Here is a 19859-nt window from a genome sequence, read left to right on the forward strand (position 1 = left end):
TTTTTTTTTAAGATTTTTATTTATTTATCTGACAGAGAGAAATCACAAGTAGGCAGAGAGGCAGGCAGAGAGAGAGGAGGAAGCAGGCTCCCTGCTGAGCAGAGAGCCCGATGTGGGGCTCGATCCCAGGACCCTGAGATCATGACCTGAGCCGAAGGCAGCGGCTTAACCCATGGAGCCACCCAGGTGCCCCTTGACTCTGGTTTTTAACTCTCTTTCTCACTAAAATAAATAAATCTTCAAAAAAAAATTTTTTTTTTAATTTTAGTACTGGAAGATTACAAATCGAAGATAGTAGGGGTGGGTTTGAGCTCCCTAAGGGCAGGCCAGTAGGTCAGGCCTGGCTGTCACAGGTTCCTCTGCCCAGGCCTGGGTCTAGATGCAGGACAATCCTCCCTACCACACCTGAGATGCTTATTCGAGAGACAGATTCCCAGGGCCTCATCTCAATCTCTTGCATCAGAACTTTCAGGGAGTGTGACCCAGAAAACTGTAGGCTCAACAAGCATCCCCCCACCGTGATTCATATTGTCAGGGAAGTTTGGGAAACACCAGGCCCAGTTTTTCTCTGAAGGTGGGGAGAAGGGCATCAGAATCATGGTAGAAGACCTCCTCAAATGCAGATTCCTGGACCCCCCAGGACCTAATGAATCAGAATTTCCGGAAGCAGACTGTAGACGTATGCATTTTTACAAGCACCCAAAGTGATGTCTATGGGCTGATGTTTACCTGTTTGCCCTCCTGCTGCGAGAGCTACCGGTCACAAGGGGGCTGGGTCAAACTGGCAGTCACAGTCTGCTTGCTTTAGTAGGAGGAGGGAGGGAGGTCATAGCAGAATCACACATTGCAAGGGGCTGGCGGGGGGCACATTTTGATTGAGGTCCGTCTGAACTGTTTACTTACCTGGATGTCTTTTATCAATCCAGGCACCCTCCTACCTCCCTGACGTTCCAGAAATACACACGTGCGGTGCTTGTCAGGGAAACAAGCCCATGAAGGGAATACTGGTGGACCCACCTAGTCCCTCTCACATCCTTTTTGGCCAGAGACCAGGTTGCGGCTGTAGGCTTCCTTACACGGGTGTCTTGCGGTGCTGCTGTGGCTCCTGCCAGGCCTCGGATCCAGTCGGGCTGGGGTGGCGACCACCAGCAGGTCGCTGAGGGTCATTTCGTGGCTGGGAGGACTGTGCAGGAGCAGGAGCGAGGACAGACGCAGCTGCCTCTTCTTGCCAGAGCTTCGGCTGCTGAAGCAGCACTCCCAGGGCAGGCAGCGGTTTTCTGGAAAGGCGAAATCATTGGCATCACCCATTTGTAAGGCTGGGTGAGGCGCACATGGCCCGCGGAGGCCGCCTCCCGCCGGGGTTCCCTGGCTTCAAGCCAGCTCAAGTTCCTGATTCAGAATCAGCCTCTGCTCCTCTCCTGCCAGAAGATTCTCTTCCCTGTTTCCCTACTTCGTGCCCTTCCGCTGATTCCGACTCTGCCAAATGCCCCTCACCTCAATGACAACCAGGAATCAGGAATCGTCAGACAGGGAGCTTGCCAAAAGTAGTCTGTTTTTACCTTTTTTTGTAATTTCAGTAAGACCAGAGACTCCCTAAGAATGTGAATGATGTCTCCCCCACCAGGCGGGGAAGGGGGTGTCTTCCTAAGGCTGCATACCCACACCCCCACCCCAGACTGGGTGCTCCTCAAAGACAAGGACTGGTCCTGTTGGGAACCCCTAAGCTCTTGGCACCCGCCTGGCCGGGCTGGCACTCACGTGACTTGTGACTTGGCCCCAGCTCTCGGCTGTAGCAAGCTGGGAACAGGGAGAGCTTCTCCCGCAGTGGGACCTTGGTGAAGAGCTCCGACAGCAGGGGCTGCTTCTGAGTCTCATTCTCCAGCGCCGACCAGCTTGGCTTCAGACTTCGTGAGAAGCTCTGGGATTTTGCTGGAAGGCAAATTTTGGATATTTTCCCCTGGATGAGGTCTTGCGGGAAGTGATGCACCTTGTGTTTAAAGACCATCTTGTTCATCTCAGGGCTACCGCAGCCAGAGCTGGTTGTCCTGGTCCCACCAGGCAGAGGCTCTGGGGAGTCTGAGACCTGAGTGGCAGGAGCTGGGCACGTTTCTGTGGAGGCTAAGGGCTGGAAGAGAAAACAGTCCAACATGAGATTGTGGAAGCCTGACACGCCTTCCCATACCTTCTTGATTTAAATAAACAGACTAAGGAGGCCAAGTTCATCAGCAGCAAGAAAGATTAGGTTAGAATACTTTTGTAACCAGGAATTGGCTGAACACTAGGGCAGAGGATGGTGGATGTCCATAGAGCTTCCTCTGGTTTTTTGTTTTGGGGGGATTTTTTTTTTTAAACAAAAGAGAAATTTTATTTTTCAAAATTATTTATTTTTTATTTGAAGATTTTATTTATTTATTTCAGAGAGAGAGAGAGAGGGAACACAAGCATCTGCCTGAGATTCTCTCTCTCCCTCTGCCCCACGCTCTGTGTGCATGTGTGCTCTCTCTTTCTAAAATAAATACGTCTTAAAAAAAAAGATTTGATGGGGTGCCTGGGTGGCTCAGTGGGTTAAGCCTCTGCCTCTGCCTTTGGCTCAGGTCATGATCTCAGGGTTCTGGGATCGAGCCCCACATCGGGCTCTCTGCTCAGCGGGGAGCCTGTGGCTCCCCCTCCTCTCTCTGCCTGCCTCTCTGCCAACTTGTGATCTCTGTCAAATAAATAAATAAAATATTAAAAAAAAAAGATTTGAGCATTTCAAGGCATGTAAATTTAATCTTAAAAAAAAAAAAACAGGCTCAACAAGAAAAAGGTCACAGAATGAGATAAATGACCCAATCACATTTAAATAAAGTTTAAATGCATGTATTTTTTTTTTAAATCCCTACTTTGCCAGGAAACATATTAACAAAAGATGGTGGATAGGAGAATGGGAGGTGAGCATAGAGATAAGAAGGAAATATAAATAAATGAAAGATGTAAAGTCTTTGAATGAAGCAGGACTTTTTATTAAATTAACAATACGCACATGAAATATAAAAAAAATAAAAAATTGCTTATTTTAAAAGATCTCTTTGGAGTTAAGTAATACTACTTGACACTTAGATTAATGAGAGAAGAACAAAGACAGTCTTAAGAAGTCGCAGTAATATTAAAATAGCAGCTAATGCTTTCTGAACCCTTTGTGGCAGGTGCCACCTCTACGTTTTCATGTATTCTTCCATTTAAGCCTCAAAGCAATCCACTGGCAGGTACTATTATTAAAATTCCATTTTTAAAAGATTATATTTATTTATTTGAGAGAATGAGAGAGAGACAGAGACAGAGAGAGTACAAGAGCGGGAGGAAGGGCGGCGGGGGGAGGTGGGAAGCAGACTCCCTGCTGAGTGCAGAGCCTGCAGACAGGAGGCTGGATCCCAGGATCCTGAAATCGTGACCTACGCTGAAGTCAGACGCTTAACCCACTGAGCCACCCAGGTGCCCAAATTCCAGTTTTTTCAGTTGAGGAAACTGAGGCTTAGGGAGAGAAGAGTGACTAGCACAAGTCATAGAGGAGACTCCAGGATCCAAATAGAGACAACCAGATCAATGCATACTCTTTACTCTTTTTTTTTTCTTTATTGCAGGAAAAAATGCACATGCACACACATGACATAAGATTTTATTTATTTGACAGAGAGAGACACAGTGAGAGAGGGAACACAAGCAGGGGGAGTGGGAGAGGGAGAAGCAGGCTTCCCACTGAGCAGGACCCTGGGATCATGACCTGAGCTGAAGGCAGACGCTTAACAACTGAGCCATTGAGGTGCCCCATCTACTTAACCACTTTTTTTTTAAAAAAAGATTTTATTTATTTATTTGACAGACAGAGATCATAAGTAGGCAGAGAGGCAGGCAGAGAGAGAGGGGGAAGCAGGCTCCCTGCCGAGCAGAGAGCCCAATGCGGGGCTCGACCAGGACCCTGAGATCATGACTTGAGCCAAAGGCAGAGGCTTAACCCACTGAGCCACCCAGGTGCCCCTACCTTAACCATTTTTAAGTATACAATAAGTAGCATCAGTAGTATCCCCATCACTGTGCAACAGACCTCCAGGGAGACTCCCTGCTGAGTAGGGAGCCTGACCTGGGGCTTGATCCCACACCCATGAGCGAGGACCTGAGCTAAAACTAAGAGTCAGATGTTTAACCAATTGAGCCATACAGGTGCCCCTCAGGTTTTTAAAGATTTATTTATTTATTTATTTGAGAAAGAGCAGGAGGATGGGCAGAGGGAGACAGGGAAAGAATCTCAGACTCCACACTGAGGGCAGAGCCCAATGGGGGACTTGACCCCACGAACCCAAGATCACAACCTGAGCGGAAACCAAGAGTCAGGCAACCAAACGGACCACCCGTTAATCCTTCGGCCATTTTTAAAATCAGGTTATCTTTGGTGTGAGTTGTAAGAATCCTTTATATATTCTAGATACGAACCCCTTATCAGAGACACAGTTTGAAAATATTTTCTCCCATTTCACATGTTGCCTTTTCACTCTGTTGACTGTTCAAGTTTGATATAGTCCCACTTACCTACTTTTGCTTTTTTTTTTAAGTTTTGTTTCCTTCTTTATTATTTATTATTTAAGTATAATAAATACTTAAATACTTAATAATAATAAATTACTTAAATAAATTTAAGTAATCTCTATATGCAACATGGGGCTTGAACTCAAGACCCTGAGATCAAGAGCCACACGGTCTTATGACTGAGTCAGGCAGGCAGCCCTGCTTTTGGTGTCCTATCTGTGAAATCCAGTGTCATGAAGCTTCAAAGCCTAATCTCTTAAAGGTGTTTATCGAATGGTGGTTGTGAACCTATTAATAAGTCATGAAATTAATCTAGTGGGTTGTAACAGGTATTTTTATTTATTTATTTTAAAGATTTTATTTATTCATTTGAGAGAGAGAGAGAGAGACAGAGAGAACACAAGCAGGGAGAGAGGGAGAAGCAGACTTCCCATTGAACTGGGAACCCAACATAGGGCTGGATCCCGGACCCTGGGATCATGATCCGAGCTGAAGGCAGAGGCTTAGCCAACTTAGCCACCCAGGTGCCCCAGGAACTGGTATTTTTGAAAGAACAGAACAGAACAGAATAAAAAATATCGAAGGAGTCACCATCTGTAGTATGGCTCATTGTTGTTTTAGAAGCTTTTTTCCAGTGTGTGTGTATGGACGGATGAAATGAAACAGATTTCTACTGCGGGCTATGGTTAGGAACTTGAAAAGCATTGCATTCCTCCGTATTGCACTTGGGCCTGGCAATGGCCCAGCAAGGCCGAACATTTTCCAGTACTTACAACACAGTCATCATGTAGCCTGACTACAGTAAACACAAAAGGATCCATTCTAGAGTTGTCAGGACCACATTTATGCGGCACCCTAGTATCCACAAAAATAGAAAATCAACTGTCACATTCAATTAATGTTCTTGATGTGAACTTTATGAGTGATGTTTGTTTTGATTTCCTCATTGTAGAAGAGTTATAAAGATTGTATACATCTGGTTTTCTGCTTGTAAATATCTATAAAAGTTATTTAGGGCTACAGTGGAGATCTGAAAGAGTGTTCCCTCCTTCAACAGGTGTCCATACACAAATGGAGTTTGAGAAACACTGTGTAAGGGGATGAACTAGGTTCAACGCTGCCACAAAGCTCAGACTGTGACCTTATTTGGAAACAGCATCTTTTTTTTTTTTTTTTTAAGATTTATTTATTTGACAGAGAGATCACAAGCAGGCAGAGAGGCAGGCAGAGAGAGAGGAGGAAGCAGGCTCCCTGCTGAGCAGAGAGCCTGATGCGGGGCTCGATCCCAGGACTCTGAGATCATGACCTGAGCCGAAGGCAGCGGCTTAACCCACTGACCCACCCAGGAGCCCCTGGAAACAGCATCTTTACAGATATCACGAAGCAGGTGAAAGTGAGGTCATGTTGGATCTGGGGGAGCCCTCAGTCCAATGACTGGTGGTGTGCTTACAGGAAGGCCACGTGAAGACTTACAGAAGAGACACTCAACGAGTCCCACTGGAGTCCCAGTGCCACAAGCCAAGGGGCGCCAAGGATTGTTGGCAGCCACCAGAATTTAGCAAGGATCAAGGAAGGAAAAGAAGGATCCTCCCTCTAGAGCCTTCAGATGAGGCACGGCCCCACCAACACCTTGTTTTCAGACTTCTAGCCTCCAGAACTGTGAACGAATAAATGTGTGTTTTAAGCCCCCAAGTCCTTGGTGATTTGCTCCAGCAGCCAGAGGTGAGAACATGCCTAAAGATGGGGTGCAGAAGACGGCCACTGGGAAAGCCCTAAAAGTATGGGTCCATTCTCCTAGCACGTACGCTCTCGCACAACTTGGGCTTCCCAGGTGGGGACACTGAGGCTTAAGTGGCTTGCTCAAAGGGAGACCGCAAGTCAGGAGGATAGAAGGGACCAGAAAGCAAGACTCCTACCACTGCCCCCTGAGTGAGCAGAGCTCTCTGGGGAGATAGACCGCTCTACTCACCCCTGTGCTGGGAAATATGTTCACCGCAGAGGCAGATTTGACCTCCTCGATTCTGGAGATGGGTTGACTGAGCTCCAGCCCCGGGCAGCTGAGAAGGTTCGAGTGGCTCAGGTCAGGTACAGATGTGTAATGCCTTGCAGCTACAGGCTTGCAAGGAGGAGGGCTGGCCCCTTCCGGGTCGAGGCTGCTGTCTGTCTCATTTGTCTTTGCATCTCTGACACTCAGGAAGAAGTCCGGTGTGCAGGATACCAATGCCATTGGCTGGAGATGCTAGGAAGGAGGAAACCAAACACAGCCCGTGGGAACCCAGCTCTGTCCACTTCCAGATTTATCTGCACCAAGGGTAGGTGCTGAGGAGAGGAGGAGGAGAAGGAAAGCAATCGGTATCAAAGTTTCTCTAATCTGAGGTTCTTATCCTGGGGTGCAGGGACCCCTAGAGGGCTCATGGACGGTTTCACACGATCTTTTTGCCGCTTAAACCTGTAGTTTTAGAACTTTGTATACTTGTATCTTTGTATATTTCATGGTAAGAGAGTATCATATATTTTTTTATCAGTTTCTTAAAAGACCTATGACCCTAGCAAAGTTACAAAATTAAAAAAAAAAAACTAAACTAAAAATATCCTGCTGTCATCCTGTCCCTTTAGGTGAGGGTTCGAGAAAAAGGAGATGGACCAAAAAACCAGCTGAGTCCTTCCCCTGAGCCGGAAGAAATAGTGAGGCAGAGAAGGTCAATCCAAAGATTCAGACCATAGGACAACGGGACAGCTGCCCCCCTGCCCCACCACATCCAGGGCTGGTCCATACTTTGAGCAGAGCAGGCTGGAAGGCCCTAGCTGTGGTCCCTTACCCCACATAAAGGTGAGGGTCCTGCCTCCGTGAAGCCCTTCTCTGCGGCCCCCTCTCTCAGCTGCACCCCTGACCTGCTAGAGGGGAGCACTCCAGCCCAAACTGGGCGTGGGACACATGAGTAGAATGGTCCTAGTGCCCGCCCCCTACATGGGGAATCGTGGTCAGCCTCGCAGCTGCTTTTCTTCCCACCGGAGGAGGAGACGAGGACAGAGCAGCAAGAGTCCTCTGAAGGATGCCCGGGTCGTCATGACTTCCTGTGGCCCGGCCTCTGTCAGCCCCCTTCGTTCAGTGCGTCAGGGCTCTGAGCAGCGGTCTCCTGAGCACCCCCCCACGGAGCGGCCCCAGCCGGGGAAGGGTGCCGGGCACACATGCTCCCCTCCCAGCAGGGTTTACTTGTTTGAAGGTGAAGGTGGCGGCCTGGAGCGTCTGCTGGGGCTTCTGTTGGCAGCTTTTCGTCCTCCTGCCCCTCGCTTGCTCGCCAGCCGACTCCCCCTGCATCTCCACCTTCTTCTCCTTCACTGGGAAGGACTTTTTCTCCTGCTTCAGCCTCAGGTCCTGGATCAGCTGCCTGTCCAGGTGGAACAGGGAGGGTCGCGGAGGTTAGGGATGGGCTGCACAAGTGGGCGCTCCCCAACCCCTCCCCAAGGGGTCGTTGATGCTTGGCAGAGAGTGCAGTGTCATCCCCCCAGGTGTCCAGTCTGCTCAGATGATTGCAGAGCCCCGCGCAGGAGGTGGAGGGGAGGGGACAGCCGTACCTCCCACCATACCATTCCCAGTCTGGGGAATAGCATCCAAGGAGTGGACACAGTCAGGGCCTCTACCCATCTTCTCCACCTTCTCTCTCTCTCTCTCCACTTCCCAGCAGGCCAAATTCCATACGTGGCAGGGGCTGGGAAGAGGGTCTGGGTAGGGGGCCAACCCGAGGGGCCCCTACTTTGGGCCACTTTTTATCCTGGGCCTTTCTGGCCAATGATGTAGTGGGAATAACACAGTCACGTGGGTCAGGAGACGGGGATCCCAATCCCTCTTTGGTCATCACCATCCTATAACCCCTTCTGTGCTCTGACCTCCCCGTCCATAAAATGAGGTGATAGGTAGGGATAGGACAGGACAGGATGAGTGCCTTCCAGCTCTTAGATTTCAGGCCTATGTGAATCCAGGAGATAGCTCCCTGGGAATTCTGGAGGAGGGTGCAGGTTCCTGTCTCAGGAGTGAGTTTCTAGAAGGAGCTACATACTGAACACCCCACACCAACAATGCCTATGATTCCTGGTCCCTGTGAGACTAAAGCAAATGCTCCCCTGACAATTTCTAGGTTGGGGATTGAAGCTCAGAGACCCTCCTCACCATCCTAGGCCGGTCACCCAGAAGGTCAAGCACGACCCAACCCATCCCAACACCCATCTACCTGGCCTGGAGCCTTCCTACCGGGCATACTCCTCCCGAGCCCTGGAGGTAATAGTATTCTGGAAGAGGGAGTTGTTGTCCTGGAAAAACTTCTCATACTTCGCCGAATTCAGAGTAGGATAAATCAGGCGGAACCCCCCACGATTCTCCTGCTCGTACTTCTCAGTTTTCTCCAACTGCATAGCCTGGAAACCCTTGACTTCCTCCATCCTGTGGGGGAACAGAACGCAGGGCTGCCGTAGATTTTCTCGGGATGAAGCCTGGAAGGGACACGCCAAGCCAGACGTCCCGTGGGGCCAGGCCGAGGCCTTGCACACAACAGTGATCAACCCGTATTTGCTAAATAAACGTATGAACGTTTCCCTGAAAGGAGATCCTAGCCCTCTTGGGACAGCCAATGTCCTGATGCACGGAAAGCTGATCAGAATGGTCGTCTTTCTGTATGAGACTCTCTCCTCACACAAAAACCCATTTCCCCTTGGCTCAGCTCTGAGGAGGCAGACCGTCATCACCTCCCATTCACAGCCCCTGCAACCCTCCTCTGGAGAATGACAGCTTGTGTTTGACTAAATTTGAGGGCCTTTTGGATGCGCTTTTACGAGAGCTGTGATGATCTCATTCTCCTTCACAGCCCCTCAGGGAGGTGGAGGTCAGGGAGGGAGGAATGAGAAACAGCAGGGAAACCGAGAGCCTTGAGCTACCAGGGCCAATTCACGACCAAGAGAATGACTCAGGGGAGGGCCCCAGCTTCTCCCTGGCGGATGGATGCTGCCTCCTCCTTGAGCAGTGGGGAGAGAGCTGGCCCAGCGGAAGGCATTCTGGAATCCTAAAGAGCACACTTGCTGCACTCCGGCCCCACGCCTGCCCCTTCCCAGCAAGGGGACCTTGCACACAAGTCAGATCCCCTTCCAGAAGCCTGGTCTCCTTAGCTCCAGCGACAGGACCACACAAGAGCCCCTGCTACTGATCCGCCTTGGAGGGAAGACGGAGAGCACAGGCAAAAGTGCTCAGAGAATCTCAGTGTCCTCCCAACACAGAGGCTACTGTCCCAGTTACCAAAACTCTGGCCCCAAGAATCAGTGGGCTCTGCTCATGTGGGCACGGCAGTTGCTGTAGGATCTGAAAAGCAACAAAGGCATGTCCTCGGCCACGTTTAGTCTTCAGACACTAGAATCACCCCACAGAACGAAGGCCCCTATTTACAGGCAAATACTGCCAGGCAGGGAGCTGGGCACGCTCACCCCTGCCAACCCAGGGACCTGTTCCCACCAACCCAGGGACGTGGGGAGGATGGGGGGTGGGGAGTGAGGGGGTGGGGGAGTGGGTAGTAGGGTTCATGTGTCTTTCCATAAAAATAAAACAACAGTTTTATTTTTTGATTGGTAATCCCTGAATCTTCCTGTTGTATTAGTAAACTCATATCCATAATGTATAGTTCTGTCTACAACTTAATCTCCTATTTTTAGGTACAAAAAAAAAAAAAGGTTCACAGTGAAACTGTAGAAGTTGCCACATTCTGCAATTATAAACTGATTTTCCAAATAGGATTATCATTTGTTAGAACTGACTCCACTCCCCACCAACTCCAAGCAAGATTCTTTTTTAAAAACGTAATGACTTTTTAAAATTGAAGTATAATTGATATAGAACATTCTGTTAGTTTCTCAGGTGTGCAAACACGATTCGCTACTTGTATTTATTGGGAAATGAACACCACAATAAGTCTACTTAACATCTGTCGCCATACACAGTTAACAAAGTTTTTTTCCAGGGTGCCGGGGTGGTTCAGTAGATTAAGCATCTGCCTTCGGCTCAGGTCATGATCCCAGGGCTCTGGGATTGAGCCCCGCGTCAGGTTCCCTGCTCACCATGGAGCCTGCTTCTCCATCAGCCCCTCCCTCTGCTCATGCTCTCTCTTTCTCTCTCAAATAAATAAACAAAATCTTTTAAAAAAATTTTTTTTCTTGTGATGAGAACTTTTAAGATCTTGGCAACTTTCAAATATGCAACAGCCTTACTAACTACAGTCACCATGCCCTACATTACCTCCCCGTGACTTTTTTTTTTTTTAAAGATTTTATTTATTTATTTGTCAGAAAGAGAGAGAGAGAAAGCACACAAGCAGGCAGAGAGGCAGGCAGAGGCGGAGAGAGAGGTAGGCTCCCCGCTGAGCAAGGAGCCCGATGCGGGACTCGATCCCAGGACCCTGGGATCATGACCTGAGCCGAAGCCAGTGGCTTAACCCACTGAGCCACCCAGGCGTCCCCCGTGACTTATTTTATAACTGAAAGTTTGTACCTCTTAAGCCCCTTCACTCATTTTGCCCACTCCACCCTGCCAGGCAAGACTTTTCACCACCTCTAATATACACTATTGTGCCAGACACTATGATGAACCTTTTATTACACATTATCTCATTTAATTCCACCTTATAGATCACTGGCTCCATTTCACAGAAAGAACACTGAGGCTCAGAGAAGAGACGTACAGGCCACATAACTAGTAGGTTGCTGAGGACCAGGACAACTTAGTCTTACTGGGAGCAAGAAAGTCATAGAGAATGGGGTCCCCAGGGTGAGGGGTCACCTCTGTACCTGGTCTCCCGAGAACGACAGTGCTGTCGGAATCGCCCCCGTTGTCTCTCCTCCTCCAAGACTTTCTTTTTGTCACAGTTTCCCAGGTTGATCAGGACCAAGGTGTCATATAGCAGACTGTCTTTCACCTCTTTATCTAGCCAGGAGTCGGTGGAGAAGCTCGGAGAGTGGTTAACCTGTGAGGGCAGCAGGGGGCCGGGCTGTCCAGTGTGGAAGCAGGGAGCAAGGCCCACACGCCCCCTCCAGGGAGCTCCCTAAGCCCAGCATGGGGCCTTGGCTACCAAGGGGTGGGGTGGGAAGAGGAAGAGGGAGTCTGCCCTGGAGGCACGGTGAGAAGAGGAGGAAGCAGAACCTCCTCTAGTTTAACCAGCTTCGATTTCGGTCCTTTCCTCTTGAGAAGCATCAGGGCCACTGTGTCTGGTTTTCCTGCACCTGGTGGGTGTGCTTTCCCATGTACATGGCAAGGCCTTGAGCAGAGGGAAGGGTGCTGTCTAAAGGACCGGCCTGAGAGGTGGGGAAGAAACCAGATTAATGTCTTCGGGACCCTCACCAGGACTGAGGGAGAGGCAGGTGGGAGGAGGGAGAGGCCTTGTTCCTGCTCACGGAAAAGACCGGATCGTTCAGACGCACTCTGTAACATTTGAAGGTTTTTAGTGGTTTCTGAAGGCCTGTGCCCCGGGGCCAATTCCACTCTTTGGGTAAGAGCTCCAAACAGCCATATTCTCCTTCCTACCTATATCTGGGAACAAAGGCTGGGAATGGAGGAAAGGCAAGGCCCCAGGAAGGGGACACATGATTCGGGCTCTGCCCTCTAAAGACTCTGACTCTGTGCCAACCGGCCCTAGCCCCTGGGACTTGGCACCCGCCTCGGCCAACCCCCATCTCCTATAATGCAGACTGACGGGCCCCTTGAGGGCTGCTGACCTCAGGTGTAATGGGGAAGAGAGACAGCCACCCAGATGCTTTTCTTCCTCCTCCAACCACTCTGCCATGGGTCTGGGGGAGGCAGGAAACTCACTGAGTGGTTCCCCACTCATTCCCTTGGCCACAGACACCAGGACTGGAGTGGCCCAAGCCCCTGAGATCCAGGACTGGCTGCTCCTGTATGATCTTGAACACTACCACCCAGCTTTGAGGAAGAACACCCCCTTTCTGGGAGATGATTCTGCGACAAAAAAATCAAGTTGTCCCTAGAGTCTTTCTTGTTTTCTCTAGAGTCTTTCTGTGCCTGAGATCAAAGTTTCCAGGTCTGGGTAGACCTCAAGAGGGCACGAGGAGCTCTCTAATTCCTGGCCATCTACCCCCCTCTGGTGGCCACTTCTTAGCTCAGAGAGAAGCCCCAGGCAGCCAGCACCACTGGATGAACGGGCCTGGCCAGGAAGTTGATTAAAATGACTGGCTGAACCAGGGATGAAGGCATGAGCCTGACCCCGGCTGACCCCCAGGAACAGCAGCCAATTTTCACCCCTCACCCCAACTCCTCTACCTCCAGCAGCCAGGGCTTGAGTTTGTGGTCCAACAAAATGTCGAAGCCCAGGATTTCAAAGCAGGCGCTGTTGAGGGTGTGGTTGGGGAAGCAGGTGTGGTAGTTATGCTTGATGATGGGGTGGGCGGAGATGATCGTCTTGATGATGACGTCCTCCATGTCTCTCCAGATCTGCTCCATGTTGTAGCCATGGGTCTCCATGTACACGTTGAAGGTGGAGAGCTTCCTGGAAGGAAACCACAGGCCGTGAGGTGAGGCAGCCCACCTTCTGGTCATCTGAGGCCATCTCCTGCTGGAAACCAGAAACTTCTGGAGAAGTTAAGACCCCAGAGGTAATGGGGACAGATGCCCAAGACCCAGGGTGACAAGTAGGGCTATGTCAGCTCAGAAGGGGCCTTCAGGAACCTCTATAGCCCAAAAGTGGGTGCAGATGACGACACAGAAGACCTGGCTTGGGCACTGTCCCTGTGACCCGGAAAACACCTGGGAGGCTGGGGCAGGAACTGGGTATTCAAGGTGGAAAGCTTAATGGATGGGTGAATAAAAAATATTAAAAAAAAACAAAAAACACCCTACATCATGGTTTTGTTTTGATGGCAAATATTTTTGCAACCTTTGGTGGTCATTAGAAACTGGCAGGGAGCCTTTTAAGAACACCAATCCCTGGGTCCCCCCGCCCCCAGCCATCTGATGGGATTCTGGGGGGCACCAAAAACACGGAAACTTTGCTTGAGGACTATTCGCAGAGAAAAGGTAGCCCTGGGGCATTTCCACAGATAGGGTTACCAACTGTCCCAGCAAACCAGGATGGTCCCAATTGTTTAGATAAAGAAGATGTGGTGTGTATCTTCAATGGAATATGACGGAGCCATCCAAAAAATGGAATCTTACCATGTGTAACCACGTGGATGGAACTAGAGGGTATTATGCTAAGCAAAATAAGCCAATCAAAGAAAGACAATTATCCTATGATCTCATTCATAGGTGGAATTTGAGAAACAAAACAGAGGGAATTTAAGAAACAAAACAAAAAATAGGGAAAGGAAGGGAAAAATAAAATAAAACAAAATCAGAGAGGGAGGCAAACCGTAAGAGACTCTTAACTACAGGAAATAAACTGAGGGTTGCTGGAGGGGATGTGGGTAGGGGGATGGGGTAACTGGGTGACAGGTATTAAGGAGGGCACCGGATGGAATGAGCACTGGGTGTTACATGCAACGATGAGTTGCTGACCTCTACCTCTGAAACTGATGATACAGTATACTTTAATTACTTGGATTTAAATAAACTAAAATTTTAAAAAATAATAAATTTAAAAAAAAAAGAACTGAAAGTCTCACATCATGGGAAACCCCTCAGGCAGAGGCAAACTGAGGAGGCTTGTCACCCTAGTACAGAGATCGGAGGATGTCTACGGTTCATGAGGAAACATCTGAAGGGTTGCTCTGGTCAGCTCTGAGCTGGGCACTACAGAAAAGAGGCAAAGCTGAGGGTCTGAGAGACAAGGGTGGGGACACAGACACACCCCCGCTCACAAGCACGCGCGTGCGCACAGAGAGTTGAAATGGGAAGTGAGAAAGTGAGAGCAAGAGAGGCAGGGGCATGAAGAGTAAAGAGGAGAGACTAAGACGAGAGACATGGCTCACAAGGTTGTTCAAAGAGCTCACTAGACCCCAGCCAGTGGAGCCAAAAAAGAGGAAACAGGAGTGTACACTGGCTGAGGGCCTGCTGTCCATGCAAAGCTTGGGAAATGAGAGAACCCCAAGAAACCACCCCCAGGGTCATGGGAAGCCTAAGGACCATTTGGGGGGGTCAACTCACATAGGAAACAACCAAGGTTGCATTTATATAAAGACACATTAGCAAAGGCCACTCGATACAGAGGCCCACTGCCTCTACTTGCCAATGCCAGAGAAGTGTGGCACATAAATGAATTTTCCAGATAGCTTGAAGCCAAGCCATTCAAGTGCAAAATAAAAATGTATTTAATTTGCCTAATTGGGAAATAAATTTTCCCAAAATAGATTATACACTTCCCTGCCTTCGTATAACAGACACTGCAAATCATAACATAACCTCTTCTTGATGACTCAGGCACATCACAATAAGCGTACATTACTGTATAATCTCCTAATGCTCCATGGTTAGCCAATTCAATTGAATACATCAGCTATGTGCCAGGCACCCCGGAAGATGCAGAGGACCTGGTCTCTGACCCCCAAGCCCTCCCAGATTTCCAGTTGTTCTGTCTTCCCCTTCACTGTTCCTGCTGAGTGCATGACTGGTGGGGAGGGGGTCTACTGGGGGGCGCAGTTGGCCTCCTGCTGGGGACAGGGGAACTGGGGACAGGTGAGACAGTCAACATGAGAAGCAGATCGCCTCAGAAGATGGGGAAGAAGAAGAGAGGAAAGGTGAGGGGCGCCTAGGTGGCTTAGTGGGTTAAGCCTCTGCCTTTGGCTCAGGTCATGGTCTCAGGGTCTTGGGATCGAGCCCCACATCAAGCTCTCTGCTCAGCAGGGAGCCTGTTTTCCCCTCTCTCTCTGCCTGCCTCTCCGCCTACTTGTGATCTTTCTGTCAAATAAATTAATAAAATCTTAAAAAAAAAAAAAAAGAAGAAGAGGAGGAAAGGTGAAAAGAAAAGGGAGGCACAGAAGAAAAGGAGGACTCTGCCCGTCCCATGGGAGATGCCCAGAAGGCCAGGAAGCCACTCTAACCCTCAGGGAGCTTAAGCACAATGGAGAACACATGAAAACGTGTGCACCAAGCCAAAGCAGTTATGGGCTATGGTCGATGTTGACCAGACCGTGGTGGGAGTCCTGAGATGGGAAGGTTCCTGTGGGTGGTTTGACTCAGATCCACGGGCTCGTCCTCAGAGATGGACCCCCAGTTCTCTCATCTGATTATCAAGTGAGCAGAGACTCACAGAGAAGACGGGCTGCACAGCAGCTCTGTGGCTGGACCAGGACCTACAGCCAGATCAGAGAAGGCAACGTGGAAGCCTAGCAAGCCAGAAGGGCCTTCAAGGATGTTCTCTCATGTTTTCTGTTGGAGCTGAGCAAAGATGGAGAAGCGGGAATGGGCAAGGCCTCTATACGGAATGTGAGCCAGAGTGTCCTGGCGGATCACCACGGAGGGAACAGCGCGCCCTAGTGGTGAAGGGTAGACACTCGGGCGTTTTCATGGAGGTTCTATCACCTCCTGGCTGTAGGACCTTGGCCAAGTTACTTAACCCTTTATGCCGCAGAATTCTAATATGCAAAATCGTGCTGATGATAATTCTTAGAGTGTTGTTATGAGGATTAGAGGGGCTGAGGTGTGTGTATTTCTTAGAACAGTGCCTGGCACCTAGCAAGCCCTCAACAAATAGAAAGCTCACTACCAGTGTAGCAGGACAACAATGGAAAGTGGTGTCTGGTCACATTACAGTAGATTGAGCAGAAGAGTTTGGACTTGACCCTCTAGGCACTCGGGAGCCACACTGATATGGAAGTAAGTAGCAGAGAAATCCCCCCTTACCCGGAGGAGGTATGCTCTAAGACCCCCCAGAGGATGCCGGAACCCATCCATGGTTATTACCTAACTCTACAGGTACTGGTTTTTCCTATACATACACAACTATAATAAAGGTTAATTTGTAAATGAGACAGAGTAAGCGATTCATAATAATAACTAAAAATAAAATAGAACAATTACAACAATACACCATAATGAAAGTAATGTGAATGTCGTCTCTCTCTCTCTCTCTTGGGCTCTCATAATAGCTTCCTGGGCTGTACTCACCTTTCTTATGAAGATGATGTGAGATGATGAGACGCCTATCTGGTGAGATGAATGAGGACGACGCAGGCACATGACCTAGCATTAGGCTACCATTGACCTTCTGACGATGCATCAGAAGGAAGACCGTCCATTACTGGACCTCAGTTAACCTTAGCCGGTGATACAGAACACAGAATAGGGACTACAGAGTATTAACAGCATCTCCCCATGTGGGGGTTCTTGCTTCTGAAGGTCATTCATACATGTCCTCTCAATAGGTCCTTAACAGCATGTCTGAGGCTGGCCAGCCAGAATTGTACGTTTCTGTCATTCTAGAGATGAGAAAATGGAGGCACAGAGAGATCGAAGCCTGGATTTAGGGAGGAGGGCAAGGAGGCCAAGCCGCCGTCAGGTCTGAGGCTGAAGGGAGGCCTGGGTCTGGTGGAAAGGAAGGGACACGGGGACATCTGCAGGAGGAACGTTCAGGATTCAACTACGGAGATGACATCAAACTCTCTAACCTTGCTGGTCAGGAGGCAGAGAAGGGGAGCTGGGCAGGGGAGCCAGTTTGGAAGGCTGGGCTGGGAGCAAGGAGCAAGAAAACGCTGAGTTGGGGGCAACAGATGTCGGGGTGCACTGAGGAGGGATGAGCCTGGAGCTCAGGGAGAAGGGGCAGCATGGAGGCTAGGGGAGTGGAGCAGAGGGGCAAGGCCTTGCCTGGTGGGGAGGGAGGGAGAGGTGAGGGAAAAGAGGAGGAAGGGGGGGTGGGCGTCACAGAACAATACTGCATACTCTCCCCTGAGCCCTGGCCCCCTAATACCCCCTCCATCGTGGCCTGAGAGTCCAAAGCCTGTCACTGGGAGGTCTTCTCATAAGAGGAGGGGAAACGGGGGCCCTTAGGTTACATGCCTTCCGACCGAGGAAAAATCACAGTAAACACCAGCAGTGTCCCTGCAGCCATCACGGGTCATCTGAGCCTCACAGTGACCCTGGGGGGTGAAGAAGCGGAGGCTCAGAGAGAGGAAGACACGGACCCATGCGTGTCCTGCTGGTGAGAGTCAGGGCCAGGCCTGAGAGCCAGGCCTCGCTGAGTACTGACTCTCGGCTGAGTTGGTGTCCAGGGTCCAGGTGGGGAGCCGAGGAGGGGAGACAGCTTCGGGCACCCTCTGAAACAGGGGAGACTGCCCCTCCAAGCAGGTTTCAGCTGGCGATTTTCCATTTGCTTTTTGGAACTCTACCACCAGGGAGTTGTGAAATTTCACATGCCTCTCTGATGCTTTGAGCCAAACAGACTGTGTGTTTACCAGGCCTTTGAAGCCCGGGGCAGGGGACGGAGCTGCACCTTGCAATCCGACAGACCTACCTTCTCACCGGGCTCTAGAATTTAGGACCATGTGACCTTGGGCAGCTTAACTCTCAGAGACTCAGTTTCCTTGTCTGTAAAATGGAGATGGTACCTAACTCATGATTCTGCACCTAAAAAGGGCCGATTATGATGCCTCGGTCATAGCAGAGAGAAGATGCAATGGGGAAAAAATGTGCACAGAGCCCCCAGCACGGGCCCCCCAACACAGAAGGCCTTAGTACATACTGCCTTGCCTTCCCCTCGGGCCTGGCCCATGTTCACTTCCTCCAGTCCCCCCTTTTTCCTAAAAGTCAAATGAGACAGGATCAGACGACAACGTGAAAGTGATAACTGGGAAGACACTCACGCATTCCTCGCCCTTCCCTCCTTCTGGGGAATCTCAAAGCCAGCCAGCCACGGTCAGGCCACAGCAGGCATCATGACCTATCACTCGAGAATCTCTGTTGGAGCATCACCCTGGGAAACCACAGGCCAAAGGAACAATGGCTTGACATGTCCCTCTCCCTTGGCCAACTAGCAATTGATAAATATCTATTGGTTTGGAAATGTCAGAAGGGCCCGGTAGAATAAGTGCATGTTTTGGTGTGTATGTGGTGAGTGTGTGTGTGTGTGTGTGTGTGTGTGTGTGTCCAGCTAGGGAGGTTTATCTCTCCTCCTCCCAGCCTCCTAGGTTTACGATGTAGCCTTCTTTTAATGATTAACAGCCAGAGGGCAGAGAATAAGGAGGCAAAGGAATATTTGCTGAGCCCAGGTGACCCAAGATGGAAACACTAATGTGGACAGACAGACGGGCAGGATCTGAGCTCTGAGTGTGGCAGGGCAAGACAGAAATGAGGCAGCCTCCTTACCTCTTGCTTCCGGTGTGAGCATCTTGAATGAAATTGGAACTGTGCTTATTAATGGAATAATTAGTCAGGTGCATGCAGATATCATCCTGGGGAAAGAGACAAAAGTCTGTGTCATCAGGAGGTAGGCAGGCCTCCTGCTTCTTCTCTGTGCCCTCCCCTGTGGCTGCTGGGGCTTAAAGAGAAGGAAAAGAGAGGGATCGCCTTGGGGGTTAAACTGGTAAAACAGGAAGTAATATGGTAGCCTTCAGCCTGGGGTAGAAGAGAGTCTAGCTACTCCCAAGATTGGGTGGTTCACTGCCTGAGGGACATTTCAGGAATCTTGGGGGGTCAAAGAGTGAAGGATGGGAGTGGGGGAGAGATGGGGGCTCGCCTATGACCTTCTCTCCTCACGCATCAGAGATCTGGGGCACTGGCTTTGCAGAAGGGAGATCTGGCCACGAGTCGCAGCCTCGTCTCTTCCCAGTTCTGTGACCTTGGACAAGTTCCTTAAACTCTTTTTTAGGTTTTCATGAGGATGAAAATGAGTTTTCATTTCCTCATCTGTAAAATGGAGATCATAATCTCTGTTTCTGAGGGCTCCTGAGAGGGCTAAAGGAAGGGATATCTGGACGTCCACAACCTGGCACATAGTAAGTGTTCAACAAATGACGGCCATATCCTCAGTGCCTGGAGAATGTGGATTGAAGTGGGATTTTTCATCCCACTAAGGAAGAGGGGGCAGGGCCTGTCCCTGGAGCTCACCACGTTGTCTGGGCTGGGGTGGCAGTAGGAGGTGGTGGCAAAGCGTGCCAGTCCCTCGTTGTACACAAAAATCCTGAGAGGGTCACAGGAGGTCATCAGCACATAAATCCGTAGGTCGAACTTGAACCCATCAATGATAAAGGGCTGCGAGGAGGGAAGAGAAGTCACGGAAGCCTCAGAGGAGAGATTCAGACTTGAAGATTAGTACCTTGGCTTGGTTTTGCCTGGTACTACAGAGTATAGTCTGGGCTGGGGTCGGGGAGGAAGATAAGGGGAC

The 19859-nt window shown here is 49.8% G+C and overlaps 1 protein-coding gene across 3 annotated transcripts in view; it reads right to left on the reverse strand.

Moving 5' to 3' along the window:
• Positions 1-276: 276 nt before the first annotated feature.
• The window catches only part of TTLL6 (tubulin tyrosine ligase like 6), a 32286-nt gene continuing 12703 nt past the window's right edge, over positions 277-19859 (reverse strand). For 2 of the 3 annotated variants that reach the window (XM_047709090.1, XM_047709091.1), the window contains 9 exons: positions 19583-19726; positions 18842-18927; positions 12869-13094; positions 11383-11558; positions 8810-8998; positions 7775-7949; positions 6530-6799; positions 1759-2125; positions 277-1277 (listed from right to left, as the gene is read on the reverse strand). In XM_047709090.1, the coding sequence (XP_047565046.1) occupies positions 1018-1277; positions 1759-2125; positions 6530-6799; positions 7775-7949; positions 8810-8998; positions 11383-11558; positions 12869-13094; positions 18842-18927; positions 19583-19726 (1893 nt within the window). In that variant the 3' untranslated portion in view covers positions 277-1017. Of the gene's footprint in view, positions 1278-1758; positions 2126-6529; positions 6800-7774; positions 7950-8809; positions 8999-11382; positions 11559-12868; positions 13095-18841; positions 18928-19582; positions 19727-19859 lie in introns of those variants that run through there. The other variant, XM_047709092.1, reaches the window with a different exon arrangement.

Source organism: Lutra lutra, chromosome 16 (genome assembly GCF_902655055.1).
Source record: "Lutra lutra chromosome 16, mLutLut1.2, whole genome shotgun sequence".
Taxonomy (NCBI): domain Eukaryota; kingdom Metazoa; phylum Chordata; class Mammalia; order Carnivora; family Mustelidae; genus Lutra; species Lutra lutra.